The sequence below is a fragment of the Budorcas taxicolor genome, chromosome 24, assembly GCF_023091745.1.
Source record: "Budorcas taxicolor isolate Tak-1 chromosome 24, Takin1.1, whole genome shotgun sequence".
Classification (NCBI taxonomy): domain Eukaryota; kingdom Metazoa; phylum Chordata; class Mammalia; order Artiodactyla; family Bovidae; genus Budorcas; species Budorcas taxicolor.
This window is the reverse complement of record NC_068933.1, coordinates 6,256,927-6,279,584: the sequence shown is the minus strand read 5'-3', so window position 1 is coordinate 6,279,584 and position 22,658 is coordinate 6,256,927. Positions and strand designations below refer to the sequence as shown.

Genomic DNA, 22,658 nt, shown 5'->3' with positions numbered 1-22,658 from the left:
GAATCAAAGATGTCTGACTCTGCAGTTTTATTTTGGTAAATGAAAAAATAATTATGTTTTGCAGCTTCACTTGATTTAGAGGGTCACCTGGGTCACGCCCCTCAATTTTTTCCCTTCAAAACATAAGTTCTTCAGCTGGGGCATTTTCTACTGTAGAGCTTTTGTAGGGAAGGAGCAGGTACTTTATCTCATTAAACCAGTGGGTCAGCACAGCAAGGTCCTTTGGAAGTGGCAAATCCTTGACTTAAGGATGCATGTGGAAAACTCTCCCAAATTAAAAAGCGGAATGTGTGTGTGTGTGTGTGTGTGTGTGTGTGCATGCGTGTGTGTGTGTCTGTTACTCACTCAGTCGTGTCCGACTCTTTGCGACCCCATGGACTGTAGCCTGCAGGCTCCTTTCCATGGGATTCTCCAGGCAAGAATACTGGAATGGGTTGCCATTTCCTTCTCTAGGGGATCTTCACAACCCAGGAATCAAACCTGGGTCTCCCACACTGCAGGCAGATTCTTTACCATCTGAGCTACTAGGGAAGCCCAAAAAGGAGGAATAGTTTGGCTAACTGCCCACTTTGAAAGTTAAACAGCCCACCTGCATCATCAGCATCACCATGCCTAAATGTCACTTCTTCCTTAAACTACAGCTAGTTAGATAGACAGATAAGACACACACAGAGATAGATAGATGCGGTGGTTCAGACGGTAAAGCATCTGTCTACAATGCAGGAGACCCGGGGTTCGATCCCTTGGTCAGGAAGATCCCCTGGAGAAGGAAATGGCAATCCACTCCAGGACTATTGCCTGGAAACTCTCACGGACAGAGGAGCCTGGTAGGCTACAGTCCTTGGAGATGCAAAGAGTCGGACACGACTGAGCGACTTCACTTCACTTCACTTCACTTGGTGAGACAGGCCTGGGACTGAGACACTTTGCTGCAGTGCTGGAATGCTTGCACCCTACAAAATACAAAGAAACTGTAGGAGACTAAAAATAACTGTGTGCATGTGCAGTTGGGGCGAATTCTTCACCCCAAAAGACACACAAAGACAAAAACAAACTCAGCAGTCATTTCTGGAGAGCCAGGAGCAAAAACTGAGTGTAAGAACAAAAGTAGGGTACTGAGCACCCTCTGCTCTCAACACCACAAAAAGGCGGGCAAGCCACCTAAGCCACCCATCCGGCCTGACCCCACCCCAACCCTCACCCCAAACAAGGAAGAAGCCAGAAGCCCCAGTAAAGCCTTGCCTGAATCTCTCCTCTGCCCTCTACTAATTTCTGCAGATTGCGGAAGGCCAAGACTGGTCGTACCACGTGGGGGAAGGTGTTTCCAAAGAGCAGTTCTACTTCTTGCACGTGGGAATCTTGATTAACCCTCAAGTCCATGTGGGGAGAAAAAAAAAAAAATTTGTGCGGACAGAGATCATGATGGATTTAAGAGTGAGAAACGGGGAAGATGCCAGCTTTCATGCCCTCCATGGTTTCGAAAAGACTCCTTAACGGTTCCAAGTCAGCTCCTCCCACAGACGCCCGTGTGCTCTCAGACTAGTGGTTCACCAGACTGCCGCTCAGCGGCTCGAGGCGGGGACAGGTTTCCGCGGCCCTAACACTCACCGAGTCCTGTCCCAGGGCCGGTCACAGGGCTGGGGGTCCGCCGCTGCGCACATCCAGAGGCCGGGGGTAATCCGTGCTTTACCTGACTTACCAACCAGACCACTCAAGCTGCCTCTCTTTCCGCCCTCCGCCCCGTCTAGTTACCCGGGAAAAAACCCGAGAGAAACCCGGGAAAAAACGTTGAGCCGAAGAGCCCAGCACAAACGCAACCTGCAGTGGGGTCTCCGGCCGGAAACCTCCCCGTCCCGGGTCGGCCAGAGGGGAAGGGGCGGGAGCGCAGGAGGCGGGCGGCCGGCGCGGAGGATGCACGCGGGGGTTCTGGGCCTGTCCGCCCCGCTGCTGGCGGCCGAGCAGAGCGCGCGTGAGTGCGGGGCAGGCCACGCTCGCCCCTCCGACCCACCCTGACGCCCGGGAACCCTCACCCCCGCCCCGCCACGGCGGCAGCCTGCACCCCAGCACTGCGCGCCAGTGCTAGCCCTGGGCACCCCGCACCCCCGCCTAGCCCCTCGGGGATCCCCGCGAACGCGTGACCCTTCCGGGGAGGTGTAAATCCCCCGGAGGATGCATGGACCCCCGCCCCGCTGCACGCACGGTCCTCCGGGTGCCTGAGACCCCTCCCCTGCGGATGCACAATCCTCTCCCCGACCCCCAGCCCCAGCCCTCGTCCCCAGCGGACGGGCGATCCTCGCCGGGAGTCTGGGAACTTCTGACCCGCCCCCCCGCCTCCCTCCAGAAGGCCTCTCGGTGCTGCGGGGCCGGGGCGCTGCAGCGGGCCTGGCGCGCCCCGTTCGTCCCTGCCCGCTCCCTCGCCCGCCTGGGGTCCGGGCGGCGCGGGGACCCCTTTGGGGCCGGGTTGGGGTGGGACCGAGCTCGACGTCCGCGGAGCTCTGGAGGACAGTTCACCTCCTGCCCGGAGGCGGCCGGTTGGGGACCCCGAGGCCGAGTGCTGAGCGCGGTCCCGCAGCCGCGGCGGAGCGGGCGCGGGGAGAGGTTTCGCGCCTTTCCAGTTTGAACGCGTAACTCCTTCAGTGCCGGCGCCGAGGCCTCCGCCGCTCTCTGCCCCGCTCCCTGCATCTCTTCTTCCTCCGCGGGGTCCCCCCGGATGGCGGGTGCGGAGTGGATTTGATGGGGCTCCAGCTTCGAGACCCCCAGGGTTCCTCGCGCCTCCCCAGCTCGCACCACATTTGAGTGCCGGCCCTGAACTTGACCCCTGGGAGCGAGTTGCCTGCCACACACCCACCCCCCCCCCGCCCCACCCCCCCGACCTAGTGTTAGCGGGGCCCTTATGAACTGCAGTCCGTGCAGTTCCCCTGAGGTTTCTAAGGTGCACAGAGGAGGCGCCAGGCTGAGATCTGCACCTAAACTCCGGCCCGGGGCCAGCGCCCCCTATGAGACAGGACCCCAGTCCCAGCACCTACTCCAGGGGGTCCCGCAGACCAGCCTCCTCCTTCCCTCCCAGCCAGGGCTTGGGCATTCCTCAGGCTGGGGAGGCTGTGACTCCACCTGACGCTTTTTGCCTGGGGGACCCTGGTTTGCTGTGTGTGCCGGGTGATTAGAGCTGGGGACGGAACCAAGGAGATCCAACCAGTCCATCCTAAAGGAAATCAGCCCTGAATATTCATTGAAAGGACTGATGCTGAAGCCGGAGCACCAATACTTCAGCCATGCGATGTGAACAGCTCACTCATTGAAAAAGACCCTGATGCTGGAAAAGATTGAAGGCCGGAGAAGAGGGCGACAGAGGATGAGATGGTTGGGTGGCATCACTGACTCAACGGACATGAGTTTGAGCAGACCCCTGGGAGACAGTGAAGGACAGAGAAGCCTAGTGTGCTGCAGTCCATGGGGTCTCAAAGAGTCAGACAGGACTTAGCGACTCAACAAAACACAGAGCCTGTGGACCAAGGAGGGGCTGCCCAAGCCGGGGCTTCTCAGTCCAGACCTGCAGGGCTCCTGTCTGTACCTGGGGCTGGTACCCTCTTGCTGCTGCAGTTCACAGCCTTATGCACCCATAAATCCATGTTAAACTCTAACATTGGGAAACCCAAGCAACAGTCATATCAAACAATTCCTGTGAGTCCTCGGCACCCACCTCTACTGTCATTCATCAGGGAGGGCAGATCCAAATTAGATTGGTCAAGCTCCTTCCGCTACCTGACCTGTCTTCTACTTGTTGCTGTTTAGTCGCTAAGTCATGTCCAACCCTTCTTCCACCCGAGGGACTGTAGCCCACCAGGCCCCTCTGTCTGTGGGATTTCCCAGGCGAGAATACTGGAGTGGGCTGCCATGTCCTCCTCCAGGGGATCTTCCCAACTCAGGGATCAAACCCATGTCTGCTGCATTGTGGGCAGATTCTTTACCACTGAGCCACCTGGGAAACCCGACCCTGTCTTAGGATCTTCTGTCCCCAGAGGGAAGGTTTTACATTTCTTAGCCCATGCTAAGTATCCAGTGTTTTGTGCCCGCTGCCCTATGCGATCCAGCAGTCTCCTTCTTGGACCATGGTGTCTGATCGTTTGGGTAGCTCTGGCCCTTCCTTTTAACCTCTTTCCCATCTAGGCTGCTTGTGGGCTCTGCCGGCTCCCGGGCTGGGTCTAGCAGGCAGCCCGGCCAACTCTGGGGATGCAGCGTTGCCCAGGCGCCCCTCGCCCCCAGCCTCCCACTAATCCTCTGGTCCTTCCTCTTCGGCCCCAGGCCTCTGCGCTGTGGTTTACTACTTCACCACAGGCCGGCTCCTCTGGGCCTGGCTGGTCCTCTCGGTGCTACTGCCTGGCTGCTTGGTCCAGGGCCTGAGCTATCTCTGGTTCCGAGAAGATGGACGTCAAGGTGGCTGCTTGCTGGTGGTCCTGCACCTCCTCCAGCTCGGCGTGTGGAAGCGGTAAGAACAGACAGCCCCTTTCACCCCGCTGGGTGACTTCACACCTGAGATAGGAGAGTCGTTCTGCACGTAGAAAGCCATAGAAAGTGAGTCAGTTCGGGAGAGCCCGTGTGAACCCCACCCCTTCACCCCAGGAGGGCGGCACAGATTGAAGCAGCGAGTAGGTTGCATGGTGACATTTGTATTAAGTTTTTATTGTGAGAAGAAACCATTTGAGTGCCGGGACCAAGAATGAGTGAAGTCGCTCAGTCGTGTCCGACTCTTTGCGACCCCATGAACTGTAGCACACCAGGCTTCTCCATCCATGGGATTTTCCAAGCAAGCCAGGGCCAAAGTTTCTCATAAAAGGCAGCCTGGACAGGTGAGTGCTCAGTGGGCTGGCCTGTGGGAGACCAGACCAGTGTAGCCCCTTCGCTCAGGGTGCAGGAAGGCGCCAGGGTGGGAAGACCGTTCAAGGAGTGGTTGTCTAGTCTCAGATCTCAGGCTTGCTGCTGGGTATTTTATGCCCTCAAGCTGTAGCCCAGGGCTTTCTTTAGAGGAACTGAAGTGAGTTTTATGGTGTCTCAGCAGACTCTGAGGAGGAAGTGAATCTCAAGTTGGAGGCAGAGGGTGCTTTTTTTTTTTTTTTTTTGGCCTTGCTGCCAGGCATGTGGGATCTTAGTTCCCTGACCAAGGATCGAACCCTGGGCCCTCTGCAGTGAAAGTTCGGAGTCCTAACCATTAGACTGCCTGGGAATACCCCAGAGGGTGCTTCTTATAAAGATATCATGCAGCTAGCCAAATTTCACTGGGGTTCTCTGAGCTGGAACCCTCCATCTCTAAAGGCACCAAAAGCATTTTCAGCCACACCAGTTTAGCCTAATGGTGGGCCATTGTGTTCAAGCTGTGTGGTTTCTCTGAAAAGATGAGATTCTGACCAGTGGGGAGAGAGCAGAGGCAGCTTTTCCTTCTGGCTCGGGGGGATTGGAGCCTGTCGTGGGCACTACTCACGCGTGCAGATGCCTCTCTCAGCCCAGCTTGGTCTGAAAACCATTAAGGGCTCGAGTCCTTCTGGGGACCACCTGGTACATTATAGCCAACAAGCATGTGACCTCAAAGACAGACCACCTCTTGAAAAAAATGAATCAGCTTTCCCGTAAGCAAACATGTCATAGCTCAGAAGAAGAGTAAAGTCTGCGCCAGTCACTTGAGAGAAGCTTCCTGAATAATTGTCAGATAAGTCTGCCTTCTGGGGTCCTGTGGGGACCCTCCAGCCCATCTGATCCAATACCTTTTTCAGAAGTGGGGCAGGGTCAGGGTCATGTGTCCACTTTCATGCTGGTGTCCAACACTGACCCCCTTACTCTTCCCCAAGTCTCTCCAATGATGTCATGAATACTAAATACATTTTTTTAAATGGAAATAAATGGAGAGATACATAAAGATTAGAAACTAGGAAAAACAAATAGTCATCTATATCTCTTCTTATTTTAAAAAATCAGTTAAGGTGACTAAAATATATATATATATATATATATATATATATATATATATAAAATTTTAAAGGACCAAAAAAAAAAAAAGGCAAGAAGAAAGAAAAGAAGTGAGAACATTCAGGAAGTGGAAGGGAAGGTTGGAAAAGAAGGTAATGGCAAAATGCAGTTATTCAAGGTGAACCACAGATTTGGGTCTGAGTTTTGTTAACATGAGAAGCTCCATGGTTTGTAGTGTTTCTGTGTTTAAAAAAAAAAATCGAACAAATGGAAATCTACTTCCTTAGAAGAAAGCTTTGAAAGTTAAAGTAGAAAACAAATCTATTTCTCATCCTGAAACCAGCATATCTGGCTTTCACCAAGAAGACACTGGATAATGAACTGTCTTTAAGCAAATCCACACGGAATTTTGTAATGGACTCCCAATCAGGGTCAGTCAAGAAGCCTCTCAGCAAACTGCAGTTCAGGAAAAGCGCCTCTAGGTGGAGCCAAAGGAACTCTGTTTGCTAATTCTCTATCAGTTCAGTTCAGTTCAGTCGCTCAGTCTGGTCCAACACTGCAACCCCATGGACTGCAGCACCCCAGGCCTCCCTGTCCATCACCAACTCCCGGAGTTTACTCAGACTCATGTCCTTTGAGTTGGTGATGCTGTCCAATTATCTCATCTTCTGTCATCCCCTTCTGCCTTCAATCTTTCCTAGCATCAGGGTCTTTTCAAATGAGTCAGCTCTTCACATCAGGTGGCCAAAATATTGGAGTTTCAGCTTCAGCATAGGTCCTTCCAATGAATATTCTGAACTGATATCCTTTAGAATGGACTGGTTGGATCTCCTTGCAGTCCAAGGGACTCAAGAGTCTTCTCCAACACCACAGTTCAAAAGCATCAATTCTTCGGCACTCAGCCTTCTTGATAGTCCAACTCTCATCCATACATGACTACTGGAAAAACCATAGCTTTGACTAGACGAACCTTTTTAAAATGGGATCCTGGCTTGGATGGTAAAGAATCTGCCTGCAATGCAGGAGACCCAGTTTGATCACTGGGTCTGGAAGATCCCCTGGAAGAAATGGCAACCCACTCCATTTCATGCCTGGAGAATCCCATGAACAGAGAAACCTGATGGGCTACAGTCCATGGGGTCACAAGCAGTCAGACATGACTGAATGACCTAGCACACATGTGGCTTGATACAATGCAGAAGACTGTACTAACTACAGAGAAACCAATTAAACAAAAACCTCCTGACATAAAGTAGCTTATAAAAAGTTCAAGGAGTTAAAACATAAATGTTTTCCTTTTTTTCTTTTATCCAGCCACATGTCATGGGATCTTAGTCCCCCCACCAGGTACAGGGATTGAATCTGTGTCCCCTGCATTGGAAGTGCAGAGTCTTAACCATTGTCTTTTTTAAAAATTCCAAATAATACCGATAATGTTAAGTCTGACTGTTCCAAAGAACTTGACATTAGTAACTACTTGTTTAAACAAAGTCAGTTACATTTTGTTTTTATATTTCTACTCTAATGCTACATGTTGCTGCTGCTACTGCTAAATCGCTTCAGTCATGTCTGACTCTGTGTGACCCCATAGACGGCAGCCCACCAGGCTCCGCTGTCACTGGGACTCTCCGGGCAATAACACTGGAGTGTGTTGCCATTTCCTTCTCCAATGCGTGAAAGTGAAAAGGGAAAGTGAAGTCGCTCAGTCGTATCCGACTCTTAGCGACCCCATGGGCTGCAGCCTACCAGGCTCCTCCGTCCACGGAATTTTCCAGGCAAGAGTACTGGAGTGGGGTGCCATATGTTACCAATGAGTAAAAAAAAATTTAAGCCTGTAAATGCATTTGTAAACTCAGCATGAGATGATAGAAGAATACCTAATCCATCTCATCCTGAGCCTGTTTTGGGTTAAAAATATTTGTTTAGTGGAAGGGAAAAATTATTACAAAAAAAGTTGAGATGAGCTTTAAGGATATGCAAGGCAAGCTTAATATCGATGGGTATAAATTTAACATTTAAAAGTTTGTAATGTACATTCCCATCAATAAGCTTATGAATAAGCTTATGTTCAACTTCACTAACCATTAGGGAAATGCAAATCAAAACCACAATGAGATACCACCTCACACCCATTAGGATGGCTACTATCCCCCACCACCACAAAAAAAAAAAAAAAAACCCCAAGAACAGGAAATAACATGTTAGCAAGGATGTGGAGAAATTAGAACCCTTGTGTACTGTTGGTGACCATGTAAAATAGTGTAGCTACTGTGGAAAGCAGTATAGTAGTTCCTCAATTACTTAAACACAGAATTACCCTATAATCCAGCAAGTCCACTTCTGGGTAAATATCCAAACAAGTTGAAAGCAGTGTCCTGAAGTGATCTTTGTACACCTATGTTCGTAGCAGCATCATTCACAATAGCCAAAACATGAGGCAACCCAAGTATCTATTAACGGATGAAAGGATAAGTAAAGTGTGGTCTCTACATGCAATGGAAAACAGAAGCAAATTCTGTAACAGGCTGCAACATGGATGAGTCTCGGAGACATGATGCAGTAAGACACATGTTGTATAATTCCACTTACATGAGGTGCTTGAAGTGATGTGAAGTCGCTCAGTCATGTCTGACTCTTTGTGAGCCCCTGGACTGTAGCCTACCAGGCTCCTTGGTCCATGGAATTTTCCAGGCAAGAATACTGGAGTGGGGTGCCATTGCCTTCTCCAGGGGATCTTCCCGACCCAGGGATCGAACCCGGATCTCCCACATTGTAGGCAGACACTTTACCGTCTGAGCTACTGGGCCCCAGATATGAGGTGTTTAGAGTAGCTGGAAACAGAGAGAGAGAAATTAGAAGGGGGGTGGCCAGGGCTGGGGAGAAGGTACCACGAACGTGCCACTGGGTGCTTTTATGCCCACCTTGTCCTCTCTCCCCAGGACTCCTCTCATCCCTCTCATTTTGGCACATCTTTCTTTCTGCTTAAAACTTCGAGCATGTATGGCATTCTTTCCATAACTGAATCTTGGGCTTCTAGAGAACGTCTTCAATTTCTTTTGTGGCCTCTGCAGTCTCCAGCAGGTGGGGGCAGCCCATAAAGATGCCTGCTGAATGAACGGGGGCAGCTGGGAGGGCAGGAAGGGGGCTGGGGTGTGCCCAGAACTGAGGATTCAAGACCCAAAGGGCAGCTACAGGTTTGTCTTCATCTGCTTTTTCTTAACATTCTGTTTGGGTCAGAGATCACAGCTTCAAAGACTCAGTGAGAAATCACTTCGCTCCAGGATCCAAGTCATGAAAAAGGAAAGCTGTTTTCTCCTGAGCCCCTTTCCTGGGCTCTCGGTACCCTGATTAAGAACATTTCAAAGAGGACCCCCTCCTGTTCTGGCCGAAGAAACGCTGGCCGGAGATCAGAGGGAGAGGGCGTTTGGGGTGACTTGAAAGGCACACCCAGCTCTGGTTCAGGAATCAGTAAATTTAAATGATTTCCAGTTTTTCTTAACTTGGATAGGACTGAAGTTTGCGATCGCCCGTGGACTTGGCAGGCATGCCTGCCCCCGCTGCAGGCAGGTGTAGGGATCACCTTGTTCCTGCCCCTGGGAGGGTGAGGGGGAAATTGCTGTGAAAACCTGAAGTCCTCAGAGCCTCCAGTGACATTTTTATACATGCATAACCGTCCAGGTGGCACGGACGGTGGCCCATGGCACCTCCAGTGGGCTTGCATGAGACTAAAGCATCAGGAAAGGTTTCGAGGATGGGTTTATCAGAAGTAGAATGAAGCAGGAATATTAACTGACTTTTTTTTTTTTCTCTTGTGTTGACTCCTTTTCCTGGACGTGAGGCAGGTGGCCCCCACTGGAGGAGCCAGTGTATTCCTGTGCCCGGGCCAGCCTGGTCTCGCAGACCCCCTAGTAGCCCTGCCCTCCCTGCCGTTCAACGGGACTGCATTAATTCCCATCACAAGAGGCTCTGGAGAAGGGCATGGCAACCCACTCCCATATTCTTGCCTGGGGAATCCCATGGACAGAGGAGCCTGGCAGCTACAATCCAGGGGGTCACACAGAGCGACTGACACTGGTGGCCCCAGGGTCGGAGACGGGGCTCAGGCTTAGCTCAGGATTCGCAGGGCTCAGAGAGCGCCCCCAGCAAACCTGTCTGCTCCCAGCTCCCACCCAGCGGCCCTTCCACGTGTGGGCAGAGTGAGGTCCGCTGGTCAGGGTCCCTGTACTGGGAACAGGAGCACCACCCACAACCTAGAGTCAGGGCTCAGGGACCTGGGGTGCGGACGTGGCGGGCTAGGCCCTAGAAGGCTCTCGGTCTCTAGGTGGTACGCCAGGAGAGGGGTCCGACTGAGCCCTCGCAGTGCGGTTCTGAGTCCTGGCCCTCCTCTGTCCCAGGCATTGGGACGCTGTGTCCGCCAGCCTCTGGAAGGAAGGGCAGGCCGCCCCCCAGGCCCCGCTGCTGCTGTGGGAGGCGGACCTGGCAGCCCTGCGCCTCCTCGAAGCCCTGCTTCAAGTCGGGCCCCACCTGCTGGTCCAAACATACATTTTCCTCGCCTCTGACTTCACTGCTCCCGTGCCAGGTGAGTGACTTCCACCCCCGACCGCAGACTGCCTGACTTCTCATGGGGGACAGAAGCTAACGCCTTGTTTAGCAAACCCTGGCAACCTAAGATGTCCTCTGTTAGGCAGAGTTAGGGCAGCCCAAGCTCACTACGGTGCACAAAAGTGAAAGTGTGAGTCACTCAGTTGTGTCCGACTCTTTGCGACCCCATGGACTTTAGCCCTCCAGGCTCCTCAGTCCATGGGATTCTCCAGGCAAGAACACTGGAGTGGGTCACCATTTTCTCCTCCAGGGGATCTTCCCAAACCAGGGATCAAATCCAGGTCTCCTGTATTGCTGGCAGATTCTTTTACCATCTGAGCCACCAGGGATGTTACCTACGATGCCCAAGGTGACAGTTAAAACTGGCTTTTGTTTGGGGCAGTGAGTTCCCAGGGGGTGGACTTCCTTCGTGGGGGTTGGTCTGTGAGAGGAAAGTTGCAGATGGTGAGAGGACCCTGAAAGCACTTTGGGGAGGCCTGCGCTGCCCCTTGTGAGATCAGTGTGTCCGTTTCTCCTGGGACTAACTCCGTGCAGCCTGAGCTTCACCCCTTGAGAGCAGTGGGATCAACACCTCGGGCGCCGGCAGAGGCACTGGCACTCAGGCCAGGGCACAGGGTGTCTCCTCTGGGCCTGGCACCCCCTGCTGTTCTGGTCTTATCTGGTCCTTTGTATGGACTGAGGGTTTCCCTAGTGGCACAAGTGGTAAAGAATCCACCTGCCAGTGCAGGAGACAGAAGAGATGTGAGTTTGATCCCTGAGTCGAGAAGATTCCCCTGGAGGAGGACATGGCCACACACTCCAGTATTCTTGCCTGGAGAATCCCACGGACAGAGGAGCCTTTCGAGCTATGGCTCACCAGGGGTTGCAGAGTTGGACACAACATGCATGCACGCGTATGGATTGAACTGCAAAGTACAACTGACATGAAATACCACGTTCAGAGCTGTTAAGAGCTGCTTCGTCATAAACCAGAGGTGCCCGAGGGGCAGTGGCTGGGCTGCTTTTTTTTTTTTTATAATTTTATTTATTTATTTATTGACTGCCCTGGGTGTTCATTTTGCTGTGCGGGCCTTTCTCTGGTTGCTTTGAGTGGGGGCTACCCTCTAGTTGTGGGGTGCGGGCTTCTCTTTGCGGTGGCTTCTCCTGTTGCTGGGCACAGGGTCCAGGTGAAGGGGCTTCAGTAGTTGTGGTAGGTGCGGCTCCCAGGCTGCAGAGCACAGGCTCAGTAGTCGTGGTGCTCGGGCTGAGTTGCTCCCTAGCACATGGGATCTTCTTCCCAGACCAGGGATCAAACCTATGTCTCCTGCATTGGCAGATGGCTTCTTTACCCCTGAGCCACCAGGGAAGCCCTTGAGCCTTTTTCCTTAAGTGTGAACCCACGGAGAGCCCAGCCTGCCTTGGTGGGGAGGAGTACCCAAGTCCTCGTTTCTTCTGCATGGAGACAGGCCTGCATGTTTGCATAGAGGTGGCGATGCCCTCTGTGAAGGCAGGTTCTGTCAGTTAGTGGTCCTGGGGTCCCGCTTGCCTTCCAGGAGTGAGTGCCCTGTGCTCCTGGACCACGCTCTCCTGGGCCCTAGTGTGCTACGCCCGATCCCTGGGCTCCATGAAGCCGGACCACCCCTCCGCACCCTGGACGGCCCTTGGCTGCCAGCAGCTCTGGAGGATGGGCATGGTCGGGGCTCGCGTCCTCAGCCTGGTTCTCTTCTTCCGGGCTTACGGTGTCTGGGTGCTGGTAGTCACAGGTAAGCTGAGCTTCTGTCCCAACCGTCTACTGCTGCACGACAAGCAACCCCAGAGCTTAATGCCTGAAAAGAACCATTGGTGAGCAACGACCAGGCCTCTGAGGGCCAACCGGGGTTTGCTGGGGGTTCCTGCCTGCAGGGTCCTCACACCATCCCTGTAGGCTCGCAGGTATCTGGACCCACCGAGGGGCTTCCCTGGGCTGGCTGTTCAGACATCCTGCACCCGGGGCCCCTCCACCCTGTCCATGCAGGCGAGGCAGCTGGCTTCAGACGAGGCAGCTGAGAATTCCAAGAGCAAGGGGGTGGGAGCGGCCAGTCCTCTTAAATCGGGCCCAGACCTGGATGAGCATAACTCCGGCTGAATTTTGCCCGGCAAAGCGGTCTCAGCCAGCCCAGGTTCAGGAATGTGGAGGGAGACCCTGAGTGTCCCTGAGTGTCCAGGGAGAGAGGAATGCACAAAGGCTCACGTGACATTAAACGTGTGACTGTTTTGTGTCCCTCGGATCTCTCCTGGGTTTTCGTCTGTCTCCTTGGATGCCAAGTCACACGCAGTCAGAACAGAGGAGGGTTACGGCCCCGGATTCCAAGTCCCTGCCCCAGCCCTCCTGCTTCCCCCAGCCCTTCCCCTCCACTGTGCCCTGACTCCTGGGGCTGCTCTCTCCAGGTGCCCACTGGCTGGTGATGACCTTCTGGCTCGTGGCTCAGCAGAGTGACATCGTGGACAGCACCTGCCGCTGGAGGCTCTTCAACCTGCTCGTGGGTGCCGTGTTCATCCTCTGCTACCTCAACCTCTGGGACGGCCCCTCCAGAAACAGGATGGCCACGTTCTACACGGCAAGTGATCCTAACTTTACTGTATACATGGAATGTGGGCATGCATGCGTGTGTGTGTGCACATGTGTACAATTGTGCACACATATCTATTGTGAAGGAATAGCTAGCTTGATTTTAGGAGAAACTATAAAAGGAATTATAGTCTTGAGCAGAGATGATGGCCTCTGAAAGGAGCAACCGGATGTCTGTTTCCATGTAGTTACCATAGCGAGGATTGTGGTGTATTTGGTGATGCTTTTCAGCGACTCTCTACATCAGCCCATCTGATAAAGATAACCACAGTTCTATTCTTTGTCATATGCGTGACATCCTTGCCAATCAGCTCAATTGCTGAGTTACAGCTGTGGTCATAGTTAGTGTGAAAAGCACAAAGGTGACAGAATGCTTATCTGTAGGCAGCTTCTGGTGCATTAGAGGAAATAAGCTTGTACCCAAGTAATAATAAAGAGGCAGAAAGTGGACCAAGGCCAGCAGAGAAAGCAGTGTCTGAATCGCATAGGATTATCACTTCCTGCTCGGATGACCAGGGACACTTTTGACGAGAGGCAGGAAGTTGAGCTGTATCGCAGGAGGCAAAGGAGAGCCTGGATCAGCCACAGGCTTCAGAGCTGAGGCTTTGGAACCAGAGGGCTTCCATGGGACCCTGGCTCTGTCATTAACTGTTACCAGCTGTGACTGAGAATTTAGACTCTCTGGACCTATTTTTTCATCAGCGCATCAGAAACTCACCTCTTGGTGTCGCTGAGAGAATAATGTTAATGCCTACCTACTTTTCCGGGTCCCTGTGAAGAGTAAATAAAATAATAAACTTGGGCTGAAATAAGCAACCAAGAGTGGCCTTTACCAAAAATAGAAGTTGAGACTTTCAGAGGTGCCGGTACTTCATGATGGAGACCAGAGTGAAGGGAAAAGCCGGGGAGGCAGGTCCGGTCCAGGGCAGGTGACGGCGTGGTCACCTCTGGGTTTAGGAGAGCCTCGTAGAGCTCGCTGACCCCTGAGGCCACAGGCCCACAGAGGACCCACGATACTGGGTGAGTCACGCCGAGCCTCAGTCTCCACATCTGGAAACTGGGAGTAACCAGGCCCCTCACACCGTGTGGGCTGAGGGCTGGGTGTCTGGTCCAGCCCAGCCCCCACACACTGCAAGTAGAAGAGGGGGAATTTCATTGTCCGTTTGTGGGAGCTCACGTGCTGATGTCCAGAGGCACCCTGAGAAGCAGAACTAAATGAGGAGGCGTTTCACGTTTGCTGCTTCTGCTTGCTTTTGTCACGTTCACACCCTCATCAGCAGCTCATGTCCCGGGAGTTTTACGGGAAGGGGGCCTTCCCAGGTGGCTCGCGGGTAAAGAATCTGCCTGCCCTGCAGGAGAAGCAAGAGACTCGGATTCAACCCCTGGGTCCCAGAGACCCCCTGGAGCGGGCATGGCAACGCTCTCCAGTGTTCTCGTCAGGAGAACGCCATGGACCGAGGGCCTGGCGGGCCCCACTGCAGGGGCCGCCCAGAGCCGTGACAAGTGATTGAGCGCACGTGCGCACACACAAGGACGGCGGGGAAATGCTTCCTTCTTTCCAGCCGTCTTAGGCACTGGACCACTGAGCTCAGAGCGATCAAGCAGAAGAGGCAGAAATTAGACACTGCGGAAGTGTCAAGTGGGGAGAAGCTGCAGAAGCACAATGTAGACTGTGGAACCCGGGGGGTGCCCAAGGGAGAGCGCGTGTGGGTGGTACTGAGATAACACATCCAGACACGGAGGAAAGGCGAGGGACGCCAATGCTGATAAGTCAACTGCAGCAAGGAGAGGGGTCCCGCATGGACTGACCCCTCACCTCCATTTATGCGGAGGCGACTGCACGTTTTAAAGGGGGAACAGGGGTAGGGAACAGTGTGGTCTCCACCAAAGTCGGGGAGTGACTGCACACCATCTGCACACCATCGTTCACACACTTCCCACGTATTCATGACGGGAGGCAGTGTTAACACACTTTAGAGCTGGGTTTCCCTGGTGACTCAGATGGTAAAGAATTTGCCTGCAGTGTGGGAGAACTGGGTTCAATCCTTGGGTCGGGAAGCTCCCCTGGAGAAGAAACTGGCACCCCACTCCAGTATTTTTGCCTGGAAAATCCCAAGGACAGAGGAGCCTGACGGGCCATAATCCATGGGGTCACAAAGAGTCGGACATGCCTGAGCAACTGACACACACAGAGCTGGGAGAGCCGTCTCCTGGGATGTCTGTGTTTCCGAGGGCTGGTTCCCAGGTCCTGGAGAAGACGGCTCTGGGCGGTAAAAGACTGACATTTCAGAGGAGCAGAGAGAATCTGTGTAGTTGCAGGCTTTCTAAAGTAGCTCCCCTGCGTGGAGGGGTCTGGGCCACTTTTGCATGATGACCAGGTTTTTTCCAGAACAAACAGTAAGTTCTCCAGGCAGCACCGACTTTTCTCAGGGGGGAACTTCTGTGGGGCTGGGTCACCACGCTAGGGATGCAGGCTTGAGCTATTAGAAAGTACGTTAGTGTTGGTTTCAAACAGTCATTTCTGCTTCAGGTCTGCAGTTGTTATAGGCCAAGAAGAGTGCTCAGAGAGCCCGTCTGAGTCAAGTTTGGTCCAGAAGAGCATCTTTGTCAGTGGAAACTGGTTGCATCCACATCCTGTTGGTTCCGTTTCTCTGGAGGACCCTGACAAATGCAACCACTAGAAACAGAACCAGTGAGATGTGTCTAGATACATAAGAAGTGTGTTACAGGGATTTTCTCATGCAATTACAGCGCCACCAAGTCCCACAGTCACCCTCCACAAGCTGGAGAACCAGGAAGCTGGTGATTATTCAGTCCAGGCCCAAAAGACCAAGAACCATGAGCTCCGGTGCCCAGGGACGGGAGGAGATGGGTGTCTCAGGCAAATATTTGGGGGAAAAAAAATTCTGAAATTGTTATCAATGTTTGTGACTCACTGGGATCCAGTGTCACTGTGAGCTCTGCAGGTACTTTTAATTATCACATGATAAAACTAACATGTATACAATTGACATGAGACTATGCAACAGATAAAGCAACAAAGAATTCCCTGTCAGCCCCCCCGACTCACCAAAGGGACCCCTGCAGCCTTGCGAGCTGTGCCCTTCCGCTTCCTGTGCGTTTCTGCCTCTGCAGACACTTGGCGAGCTGCAGTGAGAACAGGAGGGCCCCCTTGGCGGGAGAGGCTCGCTCAGCCCTGCCCTGCTGCTAGGGGGGCCCCCAGCCCTGAAGGGGCTGCAGGAGATCGCGAGGCGGGAGCATGCCCAGGCTGTGTGCACTGCCCGGGCGTGCTGACTCTCCTGTTCTCACAGGTGATGCTGCTCGAAAATATCATCCTCGTGCTGCTGGCGACGGACTTTCTCCAGGGGGCCTCGTGGACCAGCCTGGGGGCCATTGCAGGCGTCTTGTCTGGATTTCTGATCGGTGAGCCCCGAGGTCGCTTTCGCTGCCCCTTCGTCCCCTACCCACCTCCCACAACTTGCTTCTTTGCGGTCAGCTCACCCCAGGGGTAGGAATTGGGGCTCGGAAGCGGCTGGATGGAGACCAGGGCCGGGCCCTGCGAGGAGGGTGGCCAGGCCACGCCCCCGGGGGTGAGGGCCTGGATGGGCCTTTGTCTCCTTCGCTCGGCCAGCCAAGCAGGGGCCGCCCCAGAGGAGGCCTGTTGGTGAGGCCGGGGTGGGGCTCAGGCAGAGCCAGGCTGGCTGGCCCTTCCCCCCCAGCTTCCGGGGGCAGCGGAACCCCGACTGTCCAGTGCCCTGGACTAGAGTCTTCAGTGGGGAGGTGGAGCCCAGGCTATAAAGCAGCAGCTCCAGCTTCCACCTTGAGCTGCCTGGATAAACATTTATTGAGTGTCTACTACATGCCAGCCTGGGGCTGCCACCAAGAGACCAGTTAGACGGCAGGCTTTTGAGGAAAGTCTGTCTTCACTGAACACACACAGCCCTGCGACTGTGGTGCGGATGGGGTCAGCTCCCCTTTCTTGGTCTCGGGGAGCTCCTCATAGGAGAAGGGGGACAATCCCTCCTGTCCACTGACCGTGAGGACTCAAGACACTGGGTGGAAATGGCCTGAGCCGTGCCCCCTGCAGAGACAACACCGGGTGACCCTCCATTAGGAGTTCTGACCCCATTCCCCCAGAGACGCTGACAGCAGGCGAGGGGACGTCTGTTGGGTTCCTTCTAGCTGCATCCTTGCTGCGTTTCCTGGCCCTGCCGAAGCTCACACCACCCCCCAACCCCCGCCCCCATATCAGGCTTCACACTGTTTATTACGAGCTCCCTGAAACCCGGCGCTTGGTCCAGTACAACAGGAAACTGGAAATAACGTGGGAGGATTACTGGAATGCTCTGCTAAATAAATTATTGCCGCAGTCAACACTTCTGATCAAAATAAATGAAGCTGACAACAATGTGATTCAGATGTTTGTGCACAAAGGAAGTTTTGTTGCTGCTCGTGGAAATTCCTTGATATGGGGGTTTTGATGGGTATGTTTAACCTCTACTTGGGTCTTGTTTTTGAAATGATTCTCTCTCTCTCCCTTCACTTTGGAATCCATCAATCAGTATGTGGATGGTTGTGTTCTGGGTATTTGACCCGGTTTTCTGAAAGTGAAATTACCGTTTCTATCAAACCTCTCTCTCTGTCTCACACACATGCACGCATACATCTAAAGGACTCGGTTGGAGCCTCCTTCAAGGAAGAAGTCATAAAATCTCTAAGATTTAAACTCTGTTCTCACATTTTTTAACGGTAGAAACGTTTGCAGCTCATTGGAACTGTGTGTGTGTGTATGTGTGTGTATGGATGCACACTCAGTCACTCAGTCATGTCTGACTCTTTTGCGACCCCATGGACTGTAGCCCATCAGGCTCCTCTGTCCATGGATTTCTCCAGACAAGAATACTGGAGTGGGTTGCCATTTCCTTCTCCAGGGGATCTTACCAACCCAGGGATCAAAGCTGCGTCTCTTGCGTCTCCTGCACTGGCAGGCGGATCCTTTACCGCAGCACGACCTGGGAAGCCCTAAATTCCCCCAAATACCCCTTCTGATGCTCCAACAGGAGTCCTGTTTTGGATCCCAGATGATATTACTCTACTCAAAACTGGAGAACCCGGAATTCTGCAAACCACAGGGAGGATGCAGGACTTCAGAGAACGTAACCTTGTGCTTTTTTCTCCTCCCTTGTTTTGCAGGCAGTGTCTCTCTGGTCGTTTACTACAGCCTGCTGCATCCGAAATCCACAGACATCTGGCGGGGCCCCACAGAGGGTGATAAAGCAGAAGAAGGCTCTTCTCCACAAGCCCTGGGCCCAGCAGGGGAGGGACCAGACAGCGTGGGGCCCTGCCCAGAGGAAAGCGATGAGCTCCCAAGCCTGGGAAAGCCCCCCAGCCCACAGTGGGCGCCCCCAGAGGCTGGGCTGGAAAGCCAGACGGTGGGAGAGGCCTCTTTCCTCAGCCGCCACCACTGGCTGCTGGTGAAGCTCGCTCTGAAGACGGGGAACGTGTCAAAGATCAATGCAGTCTTTGGAGAAGATGGCCTGGCCCGCTTTTGCTCCCCTGAGTGGGGGTTGAGCCAACACCGCAGTGGCTGGAGGACGCCCCCACCCCCGCAGCAGGAGGCCCCTTCATCACCGCAGGACCCTCTAACCTCAGAGGAAGGCTCTGAGTTTCCAGTGGTGCCCAAAGCAGAGGCTGACCGGACCTCCAGTTACCTGTCTTTGGCCAGCAAGAGTCCTGACCGAGCTCCAGCCCAGCAGCCCTCAGCTGCAAGCCGTCAGCTGCGGGAGGGCAGCTCAGAAGAGGGAGCTGGGGCCGCCCCGGGGGTGAGGGGTGCAGGGGGGCGCCCGGGGGGCGGGGGCGGGCAGGCCGCCTCCACGCTGTACTTCAGCGCCTCCGCCACCGCCGAAGGGGCGCTCCCCTCCCCCGGGGAGCCGACGTCCCTCTCCGGGAAGGGGCTGGGGTCGGGCAGCTCCGAGCGCCTTCCCCTCAGCGTGGCCGACATCAGCCCCATCCTAGGCCCCGGAGGACGCTTACAGCCCAGCGGCCGGGCCTGGGGCGGCTCGGGGCTCCGGGGGCAGCGGGAGTCCCCGCGTCGCCCCGCCGCGGCTGGTACCCAGCGGCCGCTGCCCGAGGGCCGCCCGAGGCCCGCGGACGCGCCCTGCCTCACGTCCACCCCCAAGCGCACGGCCCCCGCCGGGGACTGCGGCCGCAGGGCGAGGCTGGCGGCCGAGGCGGGTTTCCTCCGCTGAGCACGGTCAGTGGGTGACCCACAGGCCGGCCCGTCAGGCTGGTCGCTGCGGTGGGGACTTCCGACACCTCCACCCGTGAGTGTGTCACAGCCCCTCCGACGTCCGCCGCTCAGCCTGAAAACGAGGGAACCGGATTAGATTGTTTCTAAGGTCCCTGCAAGCACCACCCGCCACACGTTGGCATAGGAGTCCTGCTCGAACACCATGAGGGAGGCGACGATAAAGCTTCCTTCCAATCGCCTGCTTCTGATTAGCCATTCCCTCCTCCGGAGGATCTTCCCTGCCCCAGGGGTTGAACCCGACTCTGCATTGCAGGCAGATTCCTCACCATCTGAGCCATCAGGGAAGCCCCTGACAAACTCTATGATCCTTCCTGTGGCTTCCCCAGTAAACTCAAGGGTAAAACCCAGAGTCCTATTTTATTCTGTTAATAACACTTAAGTGGTTGTTAATCATTCTTCTTTTAAATGTATTTTAGCTGCATTATTTTATGAAATCCCTTGTAAGCCTCAGGACACCTCAGGACTCTGTCCCGTAGAAGGAGAGTTGAGAAAAGCCAGAGCTGGACAGAGTTGACGTGGTGAAAACATTTTATTCAGGAGCTGTTACAATAGGGGAAGGGGCCTCCGTGTAGAACTGGCTCAACTCAACTCAGTGTGGACAAGTGGGGTTTACAGCCGAGGAGCAGGTGGGGCTTAGTGGGTGGAAAATTAGAGAGAGGAAACATCGGGGTTAGGGGGCTTCTGGCTAAACCAGTGTAACAGGAAGCTTGCTGAAGGCAGGCCAGTGAGGTCAGACATCCTGGGTCGGAGGATCGGGTGTGGAAGGTGATCGGATACTGAGGGTGGGGGCTTCTGGCCAAGCTGACTTAGGAGGATTCATGCTAAAACTGGACAAAGCAGAGAGGAGCACGGTAGAGGACTTGGCTGGAAAGTTCAGGGGAGCCTGAGCAGGGTTTTGTCAAAGAGAATCTTTGTCAGGAGGATGCGGAGAACAGCATCAGTGGCTCCACCCGGGGCTTCTGGCCTTTCCCCTCCACATCGAAAGCTCGGCAAGAACTGGGTGCTCTGTGTGACCCTGAGAAAGCTGTCACTGGAGGGAGCTTCCTACTCGACTCCTTCTCGTCTGGATCTCCATGGTCGGGACGCGCGCTGCCTGAGCATGATGTTTGGAGATGGCATTGCACGTGTCCTCAGAGGAGGACCACCAGGAGCCACCTGAGCTGGAACCAGCAGGTTCAGGACTCATCATGGTGACGGGCAATGAGCCCCGCAGCGCATCTCAGGACGAGTCTGAGGACGGACCAAGGCTGGGGCTGCGGTGTGGGAATTGGGAAGGACCTTGGGGAGCAGGTGTCTGCTCTGATTCGGGTGCAGTTCTGTGACCTGGCCCCTGCACCTGCAGAGACTCACGCTCACCTGCAGAGGCTAGACCAGACTGGGAAAGAAGCCACACTTGAAAACCGGGCCAGCCGTTGCCCCTTTGGGTAGAAGGGGTGCATCTTGCGAGGTGCAGTGATGCTTTTTCTCTATCGCCGTCTCCAGGTGGCCTCTTCTGAAGCTGATAACCTGTGACACCCTGTGAATGACCACACACAGCCCGGCTGGGAGCATCCCCTGAGCTCCCAGATTTGGGGGGCTGCCCTCTGCTCCCTCGGAATATCGGTAGTCACTGCACGGCTGTTTGTTAGGCTAAGTCACGTATTGGATGTATTCTGTTGATGTTCCTGCTTCAGTGAGTGGCCGTCACCCAAACCTTGAAAGTACAGGCTGCCCCCGGATATTTGCTTGAGGACATTTATCTCAAATCTGCTGACGCACATGCTTTTCTTGTTTCTTTTAAGCCTACCTCACTCCCTTCTCCCTTGAAGCTGCATGGGAAGCAACGCAAGGACTTGCAGGATCACCTGCTACCGACTGCCCACACGTCCCACACAAAGAAGGGAAAGCGGGCTCTCCAGAAGCTGATGAAATCACGCTTGGGTCTCCACGAATGTTTCTCTGATGGTTCGCTCCTTGGGACAGGCTGTTTTCTTCAGCTGTTTGCCTGGTGAGGCCTGGCTGGCAGACAGTTTACAGCACACAGTGAACACCCATAAGTGGAATTAAATTCTAGATTTTTCTGAAGGACTAGAGATTGCGCCGGTCATAAGCAAAGCCTCTAAATAACCATCTGGGGAGGGGGTTTTTGTAAAAACAGTTGCACGCGCCTGCCTTTGTTGCTGAGGTCCCTGCTCTCCTGGAGCACAAGTGGCTCCTACATTCACAGGCTGGTCGACAGTCTGACCCAGGGGGTGGTATGCAGCGTTCTGGCTGGAGTCCCGAGAACCAGAGCACCCTAGCTTGCAGGAGGAGGGGGTTGCACCAGCCCCAGGAGGGTCCTCTCGCTGCAGTGGCGCCCTGGGTGTGCTGTGCTGCTGGTGCTGGTAAGGACCAATGCCAACCCACAGCAAGCAGGCCACAGGAGGCCACGGGGGTGAATGCCCCGGGCCCGCTCTCCACCGCCACTGCCAGAAAGGGAAGGCAGAGGACACGAACTCTCCTAAAGTGGGCGCCCTGAGCCCGGTAGCTTTGGAGGCCAGCCTGGGGCGGGGAGCGCTGAAAGTAACCGCCCGGTTCCCCCCAGCAGTGCTCTCAGCTTCTTTCGCAAACTGTAGCGTGCTTGCCCCTAAACCAGTTGCCCCTAGACCAGTTGCCCCCAAGCAGGGATGTGGCCATTTTAAGTGTGCCCTGCTTCTCCGTCTCGATGCTGGACCTCAGAGCTATAGAATCTGCAACAGCAGAGATAACACACATCCACCAAGGCTCTGAGCTTATAGAAACAGCCTCTATTCCTACCCCAAAACCTCAGCATTTATAACCCCAAAGACGGGTTTAATATTTGTGTCCCAAGCTGCCTGGTTTTAGAAGCCAGAAGGAGGTTTGACACATGTATCTTCTCACCCCTGTGCAGAGCTCCCTCATGTTTTGGGATCTTGTGTTGGCCATTTTCTTTAAGATTTTTTTTTTTTTTATGTGGGTGACTTTTAAAGTCTTTATTGAATTTGTTATAATATTGCTTCTGTCTTATGTTTTGGTGTTTTGGCCCAAAGCATGTGGGGTCTTAGTTCCCTGACCAGGGATCGAACCTGCATCCACCCCGCATTGGAAGGCAAAGTCTTAACCACTGGACTGCCAGGGAAGTCCCTGGTGTTGGCCAGTTTTGCCTAGGCTTTGATTCCTTACTCTTCCGTTTCTTCCTACCCCAGTCAGCCTCCCAGTCCC

The 22,658-nt window shown here is 54.1% G+C and overlaps 1 protein-coding gene across 1 annotated transcript; it reads left to right on the top strand.

The window, feature by feature from the left end:
• The first annotated feature begins 1,911 nt into the window (after window positions 1-1,911).
• XKR5 (XK related 5) lies at window positions 1,912-19,395 on the top strand. Its single transcript, XM_052661531.1, has 7 exons — window positions 1,912-1,969; window positions 4,303-4,486; window positions 10,353-10,537; window positions 12,093-12,302; window positions 12,967-13,136; window positions 16,459-16,570; window positions 18,341-19,395. The coding sequence occupies exons 1-7, from the start codon at window positions 1,912-1,914 to the stop codon at window positions 19,393-19,395; spliced, it is 1,974 nt and encodes a 657-aa protein (XP_052517491.1).
• Window positions 19,396-22,658: the final 3,263 nt, after the last annotated feature.

Coding starts and splice junctions, on each gene's coding strand:
- XKR5 (XM_052661531.1), top strand. CDS start 1,912: ATGCACGCGGGGGTTCTGGGCCTGTCCGCCCCGCTGCTGGCGGCCGAG. Junction 12,303..12,966: donor CTGGGTGCTGGTAGTCACAG/GTAAGCTGAGCT, acceptor TGCTCTCTCCAG/GTGCCCACTGGCTGGTGATG. Junction 13,137..16,458: donor GGATGGCCACGTTCTACACG/GCAAGTGATCCT, acceptor CTGTTCTCACAG/GTGATGCTGCTCGAAAATAT.